Source organism: Lates calcarifer, linkage group LG11, assembly GCF_001640805.2.
Source record: "Lates calcarifer isolate ASB-BC8 linkage group LG11, TLL_Latcal_v3, whole genome shotgun sequence".
Classification (NCBI taxonomy): Eukaryota; Metazoa; Chordata; class Actinopteri; family Centropomidae; genus Lates; species Lates calcarifer.
In genome coordinates, this window is record NC_066843.1 from 12115368 (window position 1) to 12135572 (window position 20205).

The window sequence follows — 20205 nt, forward strand, 5'->3', positions numbered from 1 at the left end:
ATGAGGCTGTGGTGCTGTGAAATAACTGCTCAAGATGCTAAGGTGTTAACTATTTTCACCATTTAAGTTTACGAAGTTAGCAAGACAAAGCACAGCTGAGGCAGGTGGGAATGTTTTGCAGGTATTTGATTGTAAAACAAAAAATTTTGTAAAATTCTGACCTGATGGTGACGCTAGAGCAAATGACGAGGGATAACCAAAATTATTACAATTCATCCGTATCCTCTCGTAAATGTTTGTTCTCAATTTCATAACAATACATTTAATAGTTGTTGAGATATTTCAGGCTAAAAAGGTGGTAGACTGATTGACTGACAGACTGATATTGCAGTCCCTAGAGCAATGCTGCCTACAACCCTCCATCTATGTATAAAAACTGTGATACAGATATGTGGGAAACGTATGGGATTCATGCCATATAATTACAGCCATGATTGTTCATCTCAGTGGGGCTTTTTTCCCATTGAAGACCTGTGATTGCGGTGCTTCATTCAGATCTCTGTGGTTGACCTTCTCTGAGTCCTGAATGCCTCTTCATTTCAGCTGCATACAGCTGAATCACTGTCATCCCTGAATGAGCCATGAGCTACTTCAGCCTCGGAGTCCCTGCATTGTTTTTCAAAGAAATAAATCATAAGTCAGCATTGTGCTAATGACAGCGGTCTTAGATCAAAATGTTAAAAAGCCGTCACTCTCGCTCAGAGAGATGCCACCTGACAAAATGAAGCCATTTTTTAACTCGACAGTCACCCGGCTGATTCAATCAGTGAACCTTTCTCTCCTCAGTGTGTTTGAATCATACCGATTGAAGCAAAGACGGGATGGTGGGCAGAGGAATAAGGCTACGGGTTAATGTCTTTTTGCCACATCAAGTGTTTTAAGCAGAATGAAAGCTTTTACAAATTACTGTAATGACTCATTTTTTCTATAAATAAAAAAGCAGAATATAACCTGTATTAAACACTGCATCATATAGCTGAATACAAAGCATTTTCTAATTCAAGCAAAGCCAGCAGACAGTTAGATAGTTATATACATTAAGGTGCGGTGTGTCCCGTGTAAAAATAAATTAATAAAACTACATTACCCTGTTTGGTATGTGCAATTATGATGGTGAGATTTCATTTAGCAAAAGAGGGATCTAGAACTGTTTGGGGAAATTATCTTTTGATGGTAATATCTGATGTTGCAGTACAACAGCTTCATCAGCCCCTTTGTAATCTCCACCTAATTTCATTTTTCTTCAATCTGTGCTCATTAACTCGCAATTCACTGTCCCACATCACCTAACCTCTGCTGCGTGCAGATCGATGGCCAAAGCTTTTACCGGAGCAGGTCAAATGAGCGAGGATGGCGCCGCAGAGACGAACATGTACGGTAACTGATCCCGTTGTTTTAGAGAAGAATATTAACGTGACCCTCATAGAAATGGCCTTGGGGCATGGGTAATCTAATTTAGCTTGAGTAATGTTGCCTGTCATTAGCAAATGAATACAGGCGGCTCTCTCTGAAGGCTATGCAATCTATTCTGCTATGGGTAAAATTAGCCACCAATTAAGGTTGTTTTTCATCCTGGAATAAAAATTCTGAAAGGGAAGCTGGCAGCTGTAATTGAAGTTAATCACTGCTGAGTTTAGACATGTCAATCCTGATTTAAGCAGAAGTGATTTTGTATGTTTCTGTCATTGCACTAACAGTTACGGTACTGCAAGCCTGCCAGTTGATATTTCTGGTGATGCTGGTAACAATCCAGTGAGTGGCACTCACAGGTGAGTCAGAGATGCCTTCTTGCCAGGTGCTGTCATCTGTTTTCAGTGTCTCGCCTCCGTGTTCAGTTGACACAAGTTGATCCCTCCAGCGTGACACACTGGTGTCGTCGATGCCGTGTTGCCGCTGTCGGCCGTTGCTTGGAGACTCGACAGCTGTGAGGTGTTGCGGTCTCTCCTCGGCCTCCGGGGGATCGTGAGCAAATGAAGAAGGTCAGAGGGTCACCCAGCAAGACAGGCTGCGCCCCAAAGTATCATTACACACTTAGCGGCAGGCGCTTGCTCTCACAGCCTCATCAGAGGGACTCGTCCCCTGGGAGAAAAAGCAGTTTTGCTGCAAATGCATCCAGGTGTAACATGATAATGAACACAACTGTCTCTCATCTCCTCTCAACTCCCACTGCAGGGTTTCTGTGTTTTTAAGCTAGTGAGTGAGATGATTTATCTTTGATGATCAATTTCCTGGTTCAGTTAGCTACCGATGGTGTTTGAAGAAAGCACTTTGGTTCTCTCACATTACATTCATTTTCTACACAGTGTGAGACATCAAACAAAACTCTCTCTTTTTCCCACACACAGATATGAACACTTCATATAACTAGCATACACAATATACAAACAATCCTGACTCTCTCTCTGATTTACAGTCTTACATGAATGCTGAGTCCAAGCATCGTATCTTGCATTCTCTTGAAACACTTTCCCCTCACCTCTTGCTCTTGCCTCAAACATCTTACCATTTAATGTGTTAAAAAGCCAGAGCTGTGAGCGTCAGGGCTGAAAATGGACCATGAGTCCTCCCTAAAGTGGGGCACAGTGATTTATAAAAAGCATGTCCATTTACTCAAGTATTTCATAGGGAAAAGGCTGATTATGCCTCTGAGATGTATCAGGGTTTTACAGTTTCTCCCTCCCCAAACTGTGTGATATGTCATTTTTTTAGTGAAGCTACCAAAAGCATCAAAATTCAGGATCAGATTGTTATCTCAATATATATATTCAGAGATAAAATTTTCAAGTTTTAACAATTTGGTTATACAAAAGGAAAAGATGTAGCAGTAACCGTCCATGTGCAGCATGTGGTATGTGACAGCCACTTGTAGGATTTCAAGAATTGGCGGCAAAGCTTGCTCCAAATGCTCCTGTAAGATAAGACATTCGAGAACATTCAGAAAGCTGATTTATTAAACGAAAGAATGCATAAAGTTCTTAAAAATCTCTACTTTCCTGCCTAGTCAAGCATATTTAAAATGCATATAATGGCTAAACCTCAAATTTTAGAGGTCCTCTTTCAAAGCCCTTTTTTCCATCTTTCCAAATCTGGATCAGCTGCTGGCATCAGGTGGGACCCTTGTCTTAAACCTTGCCTGCTGATTGGCTGAGTATGTAGATCAGCTCATTCAGACGGCAACTAATAAAGGAAATCTCCCCCCACCACCACCAGGAGTCCCCTGGCACAAGGCGCCCGAGACAACTGAGCTGGAAACAGATCAGACTGAATAAGAATATGCGAGAGATGTGACAGAGAATGTTCTGGACAAATGATGGATTGATTGCATCAGTTTCTGGAATGGCAATGAAATACTGAATAGGAGCGTCAAACCTCACCAGAGATTTTCATTACATTGTCTTTGATGTTGTAGTTACAAGTGTAGAACTGGAACGCTTACGATCACAACACTGTGGAAAGTTTAAATGTCTGATCGTGACACGACTCTTGTCGACATCAGAATGGTTAAGTGACAGGTGTAGTAGGTGGAAGCACCTTCAGGTACATGTTCATCTCGAAGCTGAATGGCCTAAGCTCACCAAAGGCAACTAGGGAGAGAGAGGAAGAGAGGAGAGAGGTAGAAACTAGGGCACTGTTATCTGGCCCCTTTTTACCAACCTCCAGGCACAAGGCAGAGAATGAGAAAGAAAGAGCTGTGGACAGGAGAACAGGAGAGAGGAGAGGACATCAGAAGTGTAGTGAAGCTGTAGACAAGACGGGGGGAACCTCTGGAGTCAACATCCGGCGTCAAGGACCTGAAGAGAAACAAGGCGAAGGCAACTTCAGCTGTCTCGCGCGGGGCTTTAAGATCACACACACTCCATCTATACGCAGCCACATACACACTAGCCTTTCACTTACACACACACACAAACGTGCAAACACAGGCACGCGCACGCACACATATCCACAACTGTGCGCACGCACGCACACACACACACACGCAGGCACGCACACTGGAAAGAAACATGTTCGAGGAGCAGGCGACCAAGGTCAAGATCACATCTGTGGTGATCCTGGTGGGCATGTCGTCGATGCTGGCAGCGGTGGTCACCGACCACTGGGCCGTGCTCAGCCCACGGGTGGAGAAACTCAACGCCACCTGCGAGGCAGCCCACTTTGGCCTCTGGAGGCTCTGTAAGAAGAGCATCTTCATCGTGGAGGAGGACCCCCAGGGCAAAGGTTGCGGCCCCATCAGCTTACCTGGAGGTACGGAGCTGGGTAAAGTGCACGGGGCTTAACATTTTTTGTTTGTTATGAAAATGTTTGCTATCTGGCTTGAAATAGTCCTGGAAGTGTAGACACAGTGAGGAGTTTTTACTCTTTTCTTATGCTGGCAGAAAGGGGGCTAGAACCTGTTAAGAAATATTCATCCTGCAACATGAAGGTCAGAGTAGACAAAGTGTTGAATGTGGCGCTGTCTGCCATCGTCCTTGTATCACAGTTATAATTAAGCCTTGACTTCGACATATGGGGGTTTCATCTCCACACTTCACTTCAAAGTTCTCATTAATCCTTGCATATGCACCAGAAAAGAGCCGAGGCAAACTGTATTTAAGTTTTTTCGTGACATCAACAGTCTCGGCGTCAGTGTAACATTTAGCATAACATCACTTTTGGTCAGCCTTTCCTTTCACTCAAGTTCTCCCTGCCTCCATCCCTTGCTCCGTTCTCTCCTCTCTCTCTCTTTCTCACTCTCACACACACACACAAAGGCACATGCCAGCACATACAGTATGTTGGCATGTGCATATGTTTGTGCACACAGACACACACAAACACAAACTTGTGTTTGGACTGAGTGTGTAACAGATCCTTACTGAACCATCATTATCTTCCTGCAGAGGAAGTCTCCGAACAGACTGCCAATTAAGCGCACTCAAACAGCTGAAGTCAAGTGCGTAATGGAGGAGCATGGCGGCTATGCTTCACGTTTAACACGACAAAAACATGAATCTGTTCTGTCTGGGTTGATGGACTCTCAGTGTAAGATGAGAAATAAGCCTCCTTTTCTCAAATTTTTCTGCTACTGTTTTTTTTTTTTTTTTTTTGGAGGGGATGATCTCTCAGATCATAATAGAAGGTGTTACATAATTTGTCAGCATACTGTTTGACTCTCACTGTACTGAAATGTAAGACAATAATGCTATTTAACTTCTACATCTCATGTTCAGCCTGACTCACAGTGTCAAAGCAGAGCTGAGGTTGGCTTTGATCAAGAGAGATGCAATGATTTTTTTTAAAGGATTCACTTAATTCAAGCAGTATTTTCTAATGCTGCTGATAAACCTTGGCTTCCACAACTCTGACTTAATTACAAGCGATAAAAAAAAAGACTAAAAACTGGGACAGGCTGCTTGGTGTGGCATCTGTGTCAAAAAGTAAAAAGGTCATCTTCGAGACACGAGTCAATTTCAAAAGTTCTTTCCCTTCTTTACATAACATTGTTGCATACAGTAAGCGATTTGAGATAAAGTCAGGTAAAAAGTATCTAAAAGTCTACTTCTCCAAAATAGGCCTGTAGCTTTAATGACGAGCTCTCCTTGAAGAGAGCCAGCCCCGAGGGTAAACAGTGTCTCGCTGGCCTCTGGCTGTGTGTGCGCGTGCCTTGCAGCCTAACAGAGAGATTTCACTCTGACTCTATCATTGACTTAGCCTCCGGCTCCAGCACCTCAGGATCAGTACAGGCCTTAATGAAGTGTGGCTTCCCGCTCCAGCTCATGAGTTAGAGTGTACCTGGGAGACTCGGGCGGGGGGGGATAGAGGCGGGGATGCCTCTGTTGATGGGGAAAGGGGGAGCACTTTCACAGTTGGGTGGGGGTGGGGGGTAGAGAGTAGTTTTATGTATTACATGTTGAGAACCCAGAAAAAGAGGGCCACTAGACTGAGAAGCCAATATACCAGAGGTATGACAGCTGCCTGTCATACAAATGTGACAAGTATAGGGTATCGAGGGCCTCCAGAAAATATTCTTGGTGTAAATTGGAACCTGAAATTTCAATCTGTTTGTGAAGTCAGTCACTTGAGGAATGAAAGAAGGGCATATTGTAGCTGACAGACTCACAACTGCAATTTGATGAATGATCCAGTTACAATCTCCACAATCTGACAGCAGCAGTAAAACAGAGTTCAGATATCTGTACAGAATCCCAACTGAATTCCAACTGACGGACTGACTACAGAGGAGCCATCTCGCAGACTACACTTGTCGGCAGCTCAGCTTTCGGTGCAGCAAGGGGAGTTTGGCTTGACGCGCAGAGCTCCACCCTCCTCAAGTCTGTGAGTCTGTGTAGCGAGAAATATCCTCTGTTTTGTCAGAGGTCCCCATGGTTACATTCTAACACCACAGTGGTGTGTCCTATGTTCAGATTATGAGTAATTCTCTGATATTACCTGAAAAGGTCCAGGGATTTGGCATGTGGCTTTTTGCTCCCACGCCAAGCCTAATGGTTCTGGTTATACAAGCCCATCATTCCCCATTTACAGCCCTGTCGTCGTCAGAGATGGATCTACCAGTGTGGTTGGTGTGTCCCTTGCCTAGGGGGTGGATCGCAACTTTCACACCACATGATGTGGAGATTGCATTTGGTGAGATGCCTGCTGGTCAGCTCCCACTTTCTGAAAGTGAGTTTTACTGACTGTTCTTGCCGGGTGAAGCTGAGGCTTGTGGGCAAAAGGCTAAACGCAAACGTGTTAGTTTGCCGATTGTCCTCCAGTGGCCAACAAAAGGCATCTAAAAGCATTTTGTCTTAATGACGGGCGCCTTCTCTGCTGACACCCCACTGGTCAGTCTGCCAGGGTTGGTGTAGCTTGACAACAGAGAGAGAATGAGAGAGAAATATAGGCGCTCTCTGACCTCAGCGGTTTGCTTCTTCCTTGATAGAGTGCTATCAGGAACGGCAGCTTGGCTGAGTACTGAAGACTTGGCTAGACTGCACACTTGGAGTGCAATTTCACCTGTATAATAGTGTTTCACATGTGATAAGTCCACGTGTGTTTTTTGTAAGGGGAGCTTCTGGCTGCACTTAACAAGCCAGTCAGCCTCATGCAATGACATTAACACTTTGTGACAGGGTCTGCATCATGGAGTAATTGTTTCCAATATTAAACCTATAATAACATTGGACAGTTCTGAAGAAGTACTGAGATATTTTGGCTCAATTAGCAAGAAGACAGTGGTGCAAAATGCACTGAACATTTACTTTTATTGGTAGGTTGTAAGATGCTGTGTGAGGTTCTGGAGGCAAACACAGCTCTAATACAGTTTTTGATGGATCTACACTGGCCACTGAGTTTAGAGCTTAATGGACTGGCTAAAATTACCAGCTTTACTTTGCCTGCTTCTCAATTTAATATGCATTGTAGGTCGATTATTGAACAGATAAGCAATGCACAGTGGTGTAAAAAAAAATAAATAAACAAGCTGATCGAGAGTGCGCAATAACAGATAACATCCTTGATTAACAGTATACCCAAGCAAGCAGCGGTGATTGGACTTAATAACACACATTTGCATTTTCCCAAAGAGAGGGAGAGTTAGTCGTCAAGAGGCACGTACACAAACACTTTTTCATATATGCACAATTACACTGCTTTTGTGAAAGGCTTGCATAACAACGGCAGCAAAGCAGCGAACCCAAATGACTTTTGAAATTAGCTTCCCACAAATGACGCACGACAGCTTGAGTGCTGTAAAAATCAAACAAACGCTTTCTGGATCACATCATGATGCCACTCGGCTGGGGAAATAAAGAGTGTAAATGGTGCTTTCCTGTGTATGCGTGTGTTCCTGCACATATGTGTGCAAAGAAGCAAGGGGAGAGAGTTTATTATCAGAGATGTCTTAGAGCTTCTGAGTGGTCAAGAATGGCATTTTCCAGGAAAGAGATTAGCCTGAGAGCACTTACACCTTCAAAGAAAAAAAAAAAATCTTCCTCCTCTGCTTCTTTCAGTGACACAATGCTCGACTGGTGTCCCCAGTGCATACCCTCAAAAGCTCCGATGTCACCTTGAACCACCATTTCTACCTTGCTCAGTTATTTCTCTCTAGTCTGCCAGGTTCTTGCTTCAAGTGCAGATCCACAACTGTGGAGGTGTAGTGCTGATTTGCCATTCAGAAAACAAGTTAAATGTTCAAAACTTGACTGAATCATTCCCCATTATGTAAATTTGACACATAAAAGGTAATACATATTCAGAGATAGCTGCTGCCACCTCTTACATAATGTGATGCTGGGATGCGGTCAGTGGTGGCCATGACGATGACAGTCAAACTTTGTGTTTGTGTTTGTGTTTCGCATTTCCTGATAAAGGTCAGGCCACACACACAAACACACGCATGCACGTACGTACAGGATCATGAGGGCTGTGAGGACTCTCCTGTGCTGTTGTGTCCCAGTTATCAGAGCTCCTAGTGGAATAGCCATTCAAATACCACCACCCATCCTATTCACATTGACCCAGAATTAGTCGGTCGTTCTGCCTGGCTAGAAAAAGAACAGCCACCCCCACTTTCATCACCTAAAAAAGCCATCTCCTGCAAAAGAAATGGAAGTCATTTTCAAGACGTTAATCATTTTCACAGTTGTTGTTGTATGTAAAAACATGGAAATATTAAACTAATTCAGTTGTTGATGCTGTTGATGCTGTTGATGCCTCTTCATCTCCCCTCAAAACTTTCAAGGATAAATACAGAGTGGGTGGAAGGAGGGACATGAGCAGACATGAGCCGACTGAAAACCATATGAATATCAAACTGAAAGAGGAATGAAATAAAAAGTTGAGGTGACAGGTCTAATGACAGGTGGAAAGGGGAGAATGGAAAGGAAGAAAAGTGCAAAGGAGAAGCTGCATATCAAAGAGAGGAGGTGGCAGCAGAGTTTAATGGAAAGAGGGGAAACTAAAATGACAGGCGATACCTCGTTCTAATCACTCTCCCCACCCAGAACTAAATTTCCCCATTAACCAGATGCAAGGTCAAAGATACGCACCCAGATGGTCTCCTCCACCCTGAATGTTCACCATGTAGACTTGCTTTTTTTTAAAAAAAGAAGAAAAAAAAAGAAAGAAACATTTTTTTAGGCACTGTTGTTAACTTTCATAACAAAATGTGGGCGTTTATGCTGTATTCATATCGTAGCTCCACTTAATATAAATGTGGTGTTCTCCTTTAGCAGCCGAGTAACAGTATGATGTAAGACACATAATTACATGACTACAAAAGTTTTCCAATTTTCTGCCCTCGCATACTGAGGCAGTGACAAAATGTAGCAAGGTGGTTAAATCACTTAAATGAATCACACCTGTGCAAGTGCTCTTCCTGTCTTCTGTGTGTTTTAGCACCAAGATAAAATACTGAGGAAAGCCAGACATTCTCCTGATACATTTCCTAGAAGTGCTACATTTTGGCTTGATTTTTGAAATGATGTGAAATGGTTGGACTACATTTAGAAAAATCACGGCAAGGGTTTGGAAACTATAACTCCTGAACAGCAACTGTCCACTCAAATATAATTAGACACAGTAGGCTGGTCAAGCTTTGGATTTTACCACAGTGAAACAGTGGTCTTAGGGTTCTAATACAGGAAATACCTCATATATAAAGAGCTCAGAGAGAGGTGTCTTTTGTTATCTTTATTTTTCATCACCTTTCAAAAACACAAGAGCAGAGGTATAAAAAGCGGAGTACATATGCTGCAAATGTTAGCATGCTCAGCTAACTAGCTCAATTGCTGAAGTTGTAATCTAGTATCATTTCCAAAAGCAATTGGAATGTTATTAGCTAACCAAATGAGGGGTTACATATGAATGGTGCCAGCACCGCCTGGGTGCACTTCTCATTTTATATTGTAAAACTTGTATTGTATTTTTAATTCCACAATTATTTTACATTGACAGTTGCTGTATCAGCAACAAGTTAACCCTGCAACATCCATGCCACAATGCATAGGTATAAAATGCCTTTCATGGAAAATAGAACTGTTAGAAACTGTAATAAGCGTTGGAGTCTGTACCTGATGAAATGATCACTACACGTGGGTTCCCATTGTTCAGTTTTCTCCTGCCCACTTCTAGCACGTTTTATGCTAGTAATCCATTTTTGTTGTCTTTCAGGATCTTTGGAAATCCAATAAAATGCTCTCTTCTTTGCTTGTCCTCAACTACTCTGGCATCCTGGGGCACAACAGTTTTGTAACAGTGCATGCTTTCAAACTATCCAGAGTTGATTAGAATGAATACTTATATTTTTAATTAAAATGATATATCACAATACTACAGATTAGTTTTCAAACAACCCATAGAAGTATAGCTTATGTTTGCTAGCTACAGCTGATAAAACCGGCCAGCAACAACAATTAAACACAGTTGTACGCTAGACATGCTGCTTTTGTTTACTTTTGTGTGAAATGGAAGATATGCTGTTTTAAAAAAAAGAAATTACTGTGAATTTTGAGTGGCAAATCTGGCACCAGTACCACTGTAAACTGCATTAGCTGTGCGACGCCAGAATGGAAAACCTGTCAGACATAGCAACAGTAACTAAGGGGGGCGGGGCAAAAAAAAAAACCTTTAAAAAGATCTAATGTTCTGTCACTGGACTCAGCAATATCCTTCTTAATTCATCAGGATTCAGCAGATACATAATGGCTCAGTCTGAAGCTTCCTCAGTATAAATCAAAGGTCTTTCTGTTTCTAGTCTGTCTTGTGTGTTGAGCAGATAATAGTCCTCACAGAGAAATCTCATAGCCACACCCAAACACATATTACCTTTGATTAGCTTAGTCTCTGAGGTGAAGACATGTAATGAGAGATGGCTAATGAAAATAACATATTTGCAGATCCAAGCTGCACTGTGACCCCACCTCCAATTCTTCCTACTTCCAACCTGTCCATCCCCTCAAAGACACACACATGCACACACACGCACATACACACAGAAAGAGAGAGAGAGAGATAGAGAGAGAGAGAGAGAGACAGAGATGCACACATGCATGCACACACTCCCCTTGATATGCCTTTACATGAGTAAATAGATAGGACTAGCCAAGACCTGCAGCAGCCTGTTGCTAGGTTACCTCTTTAGTGATTCTTTCTCATCCTGGGTAACAAACAGCTCCTCTGTTGCCTGGTACACACATACATACACATAGTATATGCACACACACACACACACACACACACACACACACACACACACACACACACACACACACACACACAAACATCGTCCATCTCTGTGTGGACAGAGAGAGCACCTGTCTGCTTTATGGGTTTAATCTCAGCGAGAAAGGATGGTGAGTGGAGGAAAGAGGGGACACTCACTTGGCCTTTATGTCCTCTCCACCCCTCCCTCTCAGCCCAGCTGCCCTTAGAGATGGCAAATAGATAGATGGATGTGTGGGAAATGACTGCACCCTGGAATCGTTTTTCTATATGAGGCTATATTGAAGATTGTGGTCAAAGGACTAGAGTTTGGACCAGCAAAGTGCAGAAATTCATCATTTCTGTGTAGAAATGAGCATGAACTGAGAAGTAAACACAGCCAACAAGGAGGACAGTGAAGGATTTGAGTTTAAGACATTTTATTTTAGGATGATGGCAAAACCCAGAACACTGCTGTGATTTGGAAGGTGGTGTTGTGCATCTGATCAAACAGCCAGAGAGGAACTATAACAGTTGTGCATGCTGATTCTTTACCAATTTAGAAACAAGAACTATGTGTGGTTTTGTGCTTGGATAACACATAACACACACTTTATACTTGCTTTTCTGGTACAGTGTGTACAAAGTTTGAATCTTAAAGAAGAGTTACAACTGTAAAAAAAAAAAAAAAAAAAAAACATGGTACCATGGTCAGCATTATCAAAAAGAATATTCATTTTCAAATGCCCTTTCCACAAAGTAAAATGAATTAGATTGAGATCCCTGAACACAAAAGTGGAAAATGTTTTAAACCGGTGGGAATTTATTACTAATTTGGTGCATAGTATATCATTTATTTAGGTTAAAATTATAGTAACTCATTGTGAATCCCTCATGAAGTTTTAAAATTGTGAGGTTATGAATAATTCAGTTCAATTCTTGAAATTAGTTTTTGTCAAAGATGTAAGGTTTCTAGATGTGTAAGACATAAGGCTTGTAAAGACCTCTTACTTTTTAAATATAATGATTGAATAACTTTGCTATAGGTGAAAATTAAGTAGCTGAATCCATGTAAAAGTATTATTCAGGCTAGTAGTGACACACCAACCCAGAATTCCTGGTTAAAATAAATTATAAGGCCATACAATGGCTGCTTGTCTCATTAATATGTGTCTACTGTAGCTTTCTAATGGGATCCAACATTTACCATTTACATTGATTGGTATAGAACCTGAGCTATCCCTCCTGTTTCATCTCCTTCTCTCTGTCTCCCTCTTTCTCACCCTCCTGTCTCACCAGCAAAAAACTGCTCCTACTTCAAACACTTTACGTCGGGGGAAGAAGCTGAAGTATTTGAAGTCAAGACCCAAAAAGGTGGGTGCCTTCTCACTGCCACCCAGACTACACGCTGGAACACATCCTGTGAAAAAATATAACAGAAACCGTTTCTAGAGGAATAAAAGGAAAGGAGGTGTACAGTAAACAGGGAGAACAGCATTCTCTACATGGATACAAGCTCACACGTATCACATACCCTCATTATATAAAGCACAACGTGTGGAAATGCATGCATGTCGTGTGTAAGACCCCAGCGATATACAACACTCCAACCTTGTCTTCTACAATTCCTTTCTTATACAACTAATTTGCAATAGCAAATACATTTCTTAGAAAATCCCAATGCTGCTTGTTGTTTTAGTTACAATGCATACCATCCCTCATATCAGATGAGAAGGAACTCTGTTACAGTGTCCTCTGATTCTCACCTTCTTATCTTCCCTGCTTTAGCGGGATTGCGTTCAAAGTAAACATATTTCCAGGAAACAGCTCTTTTGTTCTTCTGATGGTTAGCCGACCCGTTCAGCTTCTGACAGACACAGAAGAGCACGCAAGGAAACATGAAGGATCATGCAGCTAGATACCCATAAAGGCATGCATTACACATTTACAGACAGGTCACAAATGAATGGACAAACCGACATATGAGCCTCCAGGGCAGTTTCAGTGCTGTCGGACAGCCCAAAATCTCCCATAGGTGTTCAGTTGGGTTTAGAACTGGTGACTGTGAATCCCGTAGCAGATGATTCACATCATATTTACTGATGTATTTCCCATAGATCTAAATGTAGATATCACTTTAGTCACTGTTCCTATTGAAACAGTAGCCAGTTGGAAAAAGAAAAGTCCCTTCGATCTTTCCTTCTTGCCATTTTGACACAAAAATCTGAATCAACTTGGCAGGCTCAGTATTTTTATACATGCCACACTGCTTAATTTTACCATGCAGTGTACCTGTATGGAACCTTCTGCATTCGTTGTGTTTCTCCTCGCATCTATCTCTCAGGTTTTTCCTTTAATTCATCACCTGAATTTCCCGTATGTCATGTGAAGGTGAAAGGGGGATACAGTGAGAAGTGCAGTGACAGACATGGCCTGTAGTATCATCTACAAACTTCTACACAGAATAAATGAAATGAATTATCTGCAAATCTGTTGGTGTAACATAACAGAGAGCAAAAGCAAATAGAGTTCTGGCAAAAACACGCACACATACAATGCATAAAAGTGCTCACATGGGCTTTCGCACACATGCATTCCCACACATACCAACAGTCTTCAAACAGACACAGAATGAGTGTGACCTACACTGGAGAGGCTGAGTGAAAGGTTATTTTACACATTAGTGTTATTCCGCAGTTGGTGGGGAGCTGAAATGGAATAGGCTGCTCCAAGGATCATTTCTATCACAGTTGGAGTGTTACAGAGAAGGAAAGTCTAGATTATCTTTATCTGACAAACACACAGGAGGAGAGGCAAGCAGGAAGAGAGAGGGATGTTCTAATCATCTTGTTATAAGCCTTCAGCATCTTATCTGCTATGCAAATGGCATTATTGCCAGTTTGGATAAATGACTGTTGTTTTTCAAGTGAGGCTAATTTAAAGGCTAATTATCTGTGTCATAACTCGCCTGAGTGCTATATTGAAACAATTATTATGTAAACGATACGCAACCTCCCCTTCTGTTCCTACCCACTCTCTCAATTTTTAATCGCTACCACTTTGTTGTCTCTGCTTCTTAAATCTCCTTCCCTCTCTTTCTCACACACTCTTCCCTCCTCGCTGCTTTCTCTATCTTGCTGTCTCTCTCTCTCTCTCTCTCTCTCTCTCTCGCATCTTTCCTTTTTTTCTCCTCTTTCCTCAGAGTACAATATCTCAGCAGCAGCCATCGCCATATTCAGTCTGTTCTTCATGATCCTGGGCACTCTCTGTGTCATCTTCTCCTTCGGGAAGGGGCGGGATTACCTGCTCCGGCCTGCCGGGATGTTCTTTGCCTTCGCAGGTCAGATGTAACAGATAATGTAAATCATAGACCAGGCTTTGTCTGGTACTCTTGTCTCTTTGCTCAGCTTGAAATGAAGTGTGTATTCGTCGTGCACAACTTCCACCTTTTTTCTTTTGGTGATGAATATCACTGATGCAGCTGATTTAACAAAGAGTTGACAAAGCTGATTTTTCACTGACAAGTTTTTTTGGAGGTGGTGAGTGCTGATGGAGCTGATGTTGCTCTGGAACAACATTTCAAAAATATCTGAAAGTATCAAATTAACTGTGATGGGTGTGATCTCCCATGTATCGATCACATTTGCTGTTACAGACTCAAAGTTGAAATAAAAATGACAATCCTGTGGTGTAAATGTGGAGCTGTAACAGCATTTGATTGAACAATTTTGACAACCACAATTGCCATGAATGCAAGTGAAGCATCTGCTTCTCTCAGCCCATTACAACCTGTTCTTTCTGCTTTGGCACGCAGGCCTTTGCATCATCATTTCTGTTGAGGTAATGCGCCAGTCTGTCAAACGCATGATCGACAGCGATGAGACCATCTGGATCGAGTACCACTACTCCTGGTCCTTTACCTGCGCCTGCGCCTCCTTCACCCTGCTCATCCTCAGCGGAGTTGCCCTGCTCCTCATCTCCATGCCCCACATGCCACGTAATCCCTGGGAGACCTGCATGGACGCTGAGCCTGACACCTTAGATTAGCCACAGGTGATGCAACAGATGCACGTCTGAGGAGCTGGTGAAAATGACAAAAAAAAACCTAACAAAAAAAAAAACACAAGTAGCCCTTTAACTTCCTATCCTGTCCCACATATTTATCATTTCAGCAAGCTCCTTTCCAAAGCATTTAAAAGTTTTTAGCCTGATTTCCCACCTTCCAGATGTCCACTGGTTTTAGTTCATGTGAGTGAAATATCCAAAATCTGCTCGGAGAGACTTGCATGCTAGATAACCACAGCAAAAACAATGACGTTCAAGTTGTCGTCACACAGAATGCGTGTGTTTAAGAGTTGAGGGATAATTACGTCACATCTGAGACCTATACTTTTTTTTTTAAAGCAAGACTTTATCAAACTAGCATTAGATTTTTTCACAAGGTCCATGTATGCCTACTGTTTGTGTGTATCAATTTGTCTCATAAATACAATGCTTTTCAGCAGCAGTGTCTGAGCTTTCCGCCAGCACCTGAACACACCACGTGAACCCTGCATGTAATTGCATTACCACATGACAAAAAAAGAAAGAAAGAAAGAAATTTGAGTGAAAAACAAGGCAACTTAGTGTCCACTGTGATAGATCACCTGTTTGAAGCAAGGTTAAAATTTTGTTCATAATTTACTAAAATTAACTGCAACCAGTGGATGACTGGAAATGAAAGGTAGATCCATCTAGAGACTTTGGAAAATGTTCATGCACAAACAATTTGTAGCAAACATGAATCATCCTTTAACACTTGATCTGATCGGTTAATGTATTTGGTTTATAAAGTGCAACAATGAAGAGTTTTTGACACAGTACAACGCAAAGAATCCCAAACTGTCGGTCAGTCATGTAAAAAAATACGATTTAAACTTGTATATGTTCATGATTGTCTATTTTCACAGCAGCTGAACTGTCCATCTGTCACTCCAATGAAAGTAAAATGATTTTCAGATGATGAACTAGAACTAGAACTACTTTAAAAAAAAAAAAAAACAGTATGACAACAAACAGGCAACACATTATGTGATCAAACCTTAAGAATTAATAAATCAAATTAGGGAGGAATAAAAGACCAGGCACGATTTACACACACACACAAAAAAAAAAACATAAAACTGGACTATACCTGATACAAACAGTGAGTCATTGAGTCATTATACTGTAACACAAAGTGAAGAAGTGAATTGTTGTAATGGGCTACTGTCACTGCTGTCTTTTCTTTTTTCTCCAAGGACTTTCTACAATCAATCTGTGCCATTCATTGTCTCCTGAGAGACGACTTGCCTGATTCTCCCTCATTGACATCAGTCATTGATTTCAGGTCAATGTTCAAGACCTCTGGTGACTCAGGTCCAGGAGCTCTGATCCATAATATTGTCCATAATATTTGCTGAGGGTTTTGCTTTGAATGTTAGAAAATGTAAACTGCTTTTAGTGGAAAAAAACAAAGATACTAATAAAAGCAACTACCCATTTGCTAGACCGCCACCCTGAACAGTGACTGTCCAGTCAATACTCAGTGTAGAGAGAGTATGGATGTTGGTTTCTTCCTTAATATATCTCCAAAACCAAACACACAAGCACAAATGTGTAAGAATTGGATTTAACATAAGCTGCAAATGTTACCATTTCCAGCTAACTAACTAGCACATCCACTGTGTTTCACTGTGTGAAAACCAGTCCTGGATGCAACAACATAAGAGTGAAGGTGTGGCTTAATTTAAACTTTGTCACATGGAGAGCTGAGGTGAAACCTGAACTTCATGTTCAGCTCCAGAAGTGAGAAAACCTCCTTCAAAATCCCACTTACATTTTTAACATCACAGGAGCGAACACTGTAAAAGTTTTTTGATGCAGAGACTACTAGAACACTGAAAAAAAAATCACTTTAGAAGAAACCATTGGTGAGTTTTGGATATGGATGAAACCACTTTACAATGAAATATCCACGCTGCTGTACTTGTAGTTTTATTTTACTGTGTATTTTTATTATTTATCTTATTTAGGAGCTGTAGTTTTTTGGATCCAAGAAGGTTTTCCAGTAACCAGTGCTGCAGTGAAAGGTGATTTGTCTTTGAATACGGAGAGAACTCTCCAGAAACACATTTAGATTTTCACAAAAACCAATGAAACAAATGCTAAATGAGTGATTGTATTGAGCTATTGAAGCTATGGAGGCTAGTCTGGATGTTATGTCATAACTTTGGCTCTCTATAACTGTGGGTTATGAAGCATATCTTCACATAAAATATATCATAAACATCCATATAGGATTTATTTCAAATGTAGAAAAAAAAAATAGATGTCTGTGGCACTTATGATTTTCATTTGCAATGCTACAGCCTATTAAATGATATTACTTTTCTTTTGGGGCCATATATACCTAAAGCTAAAATATATAGGATAAGTATGACACAGATGACTTTTTCATTTAATTATTGCCTATGATTGTGAAATAGTACCTTAAAGCTTGAAGATTTTTCTGTTCTGTAGACAACTACTGTATATTGTTGCTGTCAGATGAAAACCCCATTCAGACCAACAGCCTTTCTTTTTAGTGGCTTTTTCTTTTGTCATGTTCAAATCATAGACAAACTTTTCAGTTCTAGTACAATCAATAAAAACACGAAAATCAGATTTCATCTGACAGCAGTAATTTTTTATTTCCTGTGTGGATTTTACACAAGGGTTGTATATTGTTAGCAAAATGGACATCTCCTTCTAACATGTTATTTTTACAGTGAGTCACTCTGGCCCCGAAGTCATTCAGCTGGTGCAGGTGCAGTGAAATTAAAGTTCCTTAAATGATGTCGTTTCACAGGGGAACACAAGAAGAAATGATTACATTTAGCTCTGAGGTCCTACTGAGAAGAACATTTCCACTTTTCTTACTGCAATTGAAAAAGTTACTCAACCATTGTACAGGTTTATATTGTTAAAAAAAAAAGAAGAAATACCTGAATGTTTTTTTTTTTTCTTTTTCATTTTATTGACTATTTTATATAATTTGGTGTGAGTCGTGCCATCATGTGCAGCTGGTCAGGAGCGAGCTGTTGATTTCAATTAATAGCTGAAAAATAAGAGATATTTAATACAATAATGATAAACATGTAGGAGTTTCATACACAGAATGCCCACAATTTGACTCACCAAGAGTATAGTATGATTTGTATTTTATTTTAAATTTGTAAATGCTCTGATTGTCCATGACTGTCTTTTTTCAAAAGAACTAAAATAAAAATGGACCACTAAACAGGTCAATAATGCTGTTTGATGATGGTATGACTTCTTGATGTACTGATGTTTAATCATGTTAATATCGCTCTTCTTGCATTACTGTAGAAAGTCTATACACATACAGTATCAAATCAATTAGTTATAGCTCTTTTCTTCCTATTGTGCTTTTTATGTTTACCTATAGATAGAGAGAGTCAATAGATGGATTTATTCAGGAAATAAAGATGGCTTTTCAAGTCTTTTCTTTAGCAAACGTTCAGATATCCTTGTGTCATTGCTCACATATTCACAGAGTCGCTTTGGTCCAGGAACCTCTCAACCAGAAAATGTGGTCGAATTGAGAGACAAATCTATTGGAAATGCTCCAGAGACCTTACACACTGCAGGTCAGGGCTATTCAGGAGTGAATGTAATAGATGCACAAAGCTCCTTAAATCATTCATGAGACCTTTACCTTAGAGCAGTGAGAACAGCATGGGAAGAGCGTACACTAAAACACATTCTGCTGCCTGTTGATCCCTGGAATTCCCTCATGGTTTTGATTCATATAGATTACTAACCTTTTTCCATACATGCAAGAAACAATGTGTTTAATATTATGTCAATTAATAGAACACACACACACACACACAAATGTTGTGCTTATGGATTATAGGTTTTTGTGTTCTTTGTTTAGTCTAAGACTGGAATAAAACAGCTGGAAGAATATGGACATTGAATACCTTATATTAATGCAGGAGGCTTACAGGTGATGATGAATATTGACTGTACACACTAACATGGAGAGGCATGATTTAAACATTGTGCATGGCCAAATGTGGCTGTGTAAATAATTTAAATTTGCTCAACAGAGAGAAAAAAAAATCACAACATAAAGCACAACAAAGATGACCCTCTATGCTGTTGGATTTGTAATTGTTTTGCTTGCAGAAAAGGTCAAGGAAATGCTTGTTAGATTACTTTCACATGTAATTGGTTTGTGAAGAAAACACAACCACTCAGCCCACTTGTGTTACCCACCCATTCTCATCTATTTTCTTATTCACAGAAGCTTGAGGGAAGACCCAGTGAGTTACAGTGTTTCATTATAGATTGAGAGCACGGCGTGTTTTTGTCTCTTACATTAGCACCTGAATTTCTTTGAATGCAATATACAGGTAAGTAATTGCATATCATTAGAATTTTGTACGCTTTTTTGTTTGTTTGTTTCTATATCTGTATTTTGTATAGATAGATAGTGAGGACAGACTGTATTCAGACTGTATTCATTGATTTAAGATGATGTTTTAGATTAGATGACAACAGGTTGCACTCACATAATGAGACAATGTGAGATTTGCACATTATGAAAAAGGTGAAAAATTCAAATTGTATCCGTGTCTAATAATAGTAGCTATATACATATAAGTGTGTGTGACTGTAAGAAAAGAAGAGTACTTTATTCTCATTAACTACTCTATGGATGTTGATGTGAGTTCTGTAGTCTTAGTTTACTTTGTCCTCTATTTACTTCCTGCATGTCAATACAATACCATTTATAAAATGTGCATTAAAATGAGTGCTGAATACTCCTGGTGAAAGAGGTAGATTATATATTTTACTGTGAATGAAAATCTCCTGAGAAATACTTTTGGACACGTGGCCTCTGCTGGGCCTAGTCTCAGAAATGCCACTGGTTTGGCTCACCTTTGTGTCACTTTGTTGAAGAGGGAAGCTGATGTTTGGAGGAGTCATCCGGTCCTT

The 20205-nt window shown here is 40.6% G+C and overlaps 1 protein-coding gene across 1 annotated transcript; it reads left to right on the forward strand.

Annotated features, from left to right (window-relative positions):
- The first annotated feature begins 3258 nt into the window (after positions 1-3258).
- On the forward strand, positions 3259-18715 carry cacng1b (calcium channel, voltage-dependent, gamma subunit 1b). Its single transcript, XM_018671510.2, has 4 exons — positions 3259-4245; positions 12478-12552; positions 14381-14518; positions 14993-18715. Exons 1-4 carry the CDS (start codon positions 4005-4007, stop codon positions 15223-15225), a joined length of 687 nt encoding a protein of 228 aa, XP_018527026.1. The 5' UTR covers positions 3259-4004; the 3' UTR covers positions 15226-18715.
- The last annotated feature ends 1490 nt before the right edge of the window (positions 18716-20205 follow it).

Bases quoted from the DNA above. Each gene is read 5' to 3' on its own strand.
- cacng1b (XM_018671510.2), top strand. From the start codon at position 4,005: ATGTTCGAGGAGCAGGCGACCAAGGTCAAGATCACATCTGTGGTGATC. The intron at 4,246-12,477 runs GTACGGAGCTGG...CTGTCTCACCAG, and splicing joins CCCCATCAGCTTACCTGGAG to CAAAAAACTGCTCCTACTTC. The intron at 14,519-14,992 runs GTCAGATGTAAC...TTTGGCACGCAG, and splicing joins GATGTTCTTTGCCTTCGCAG to GCCTTTGCATCATCATTTCT.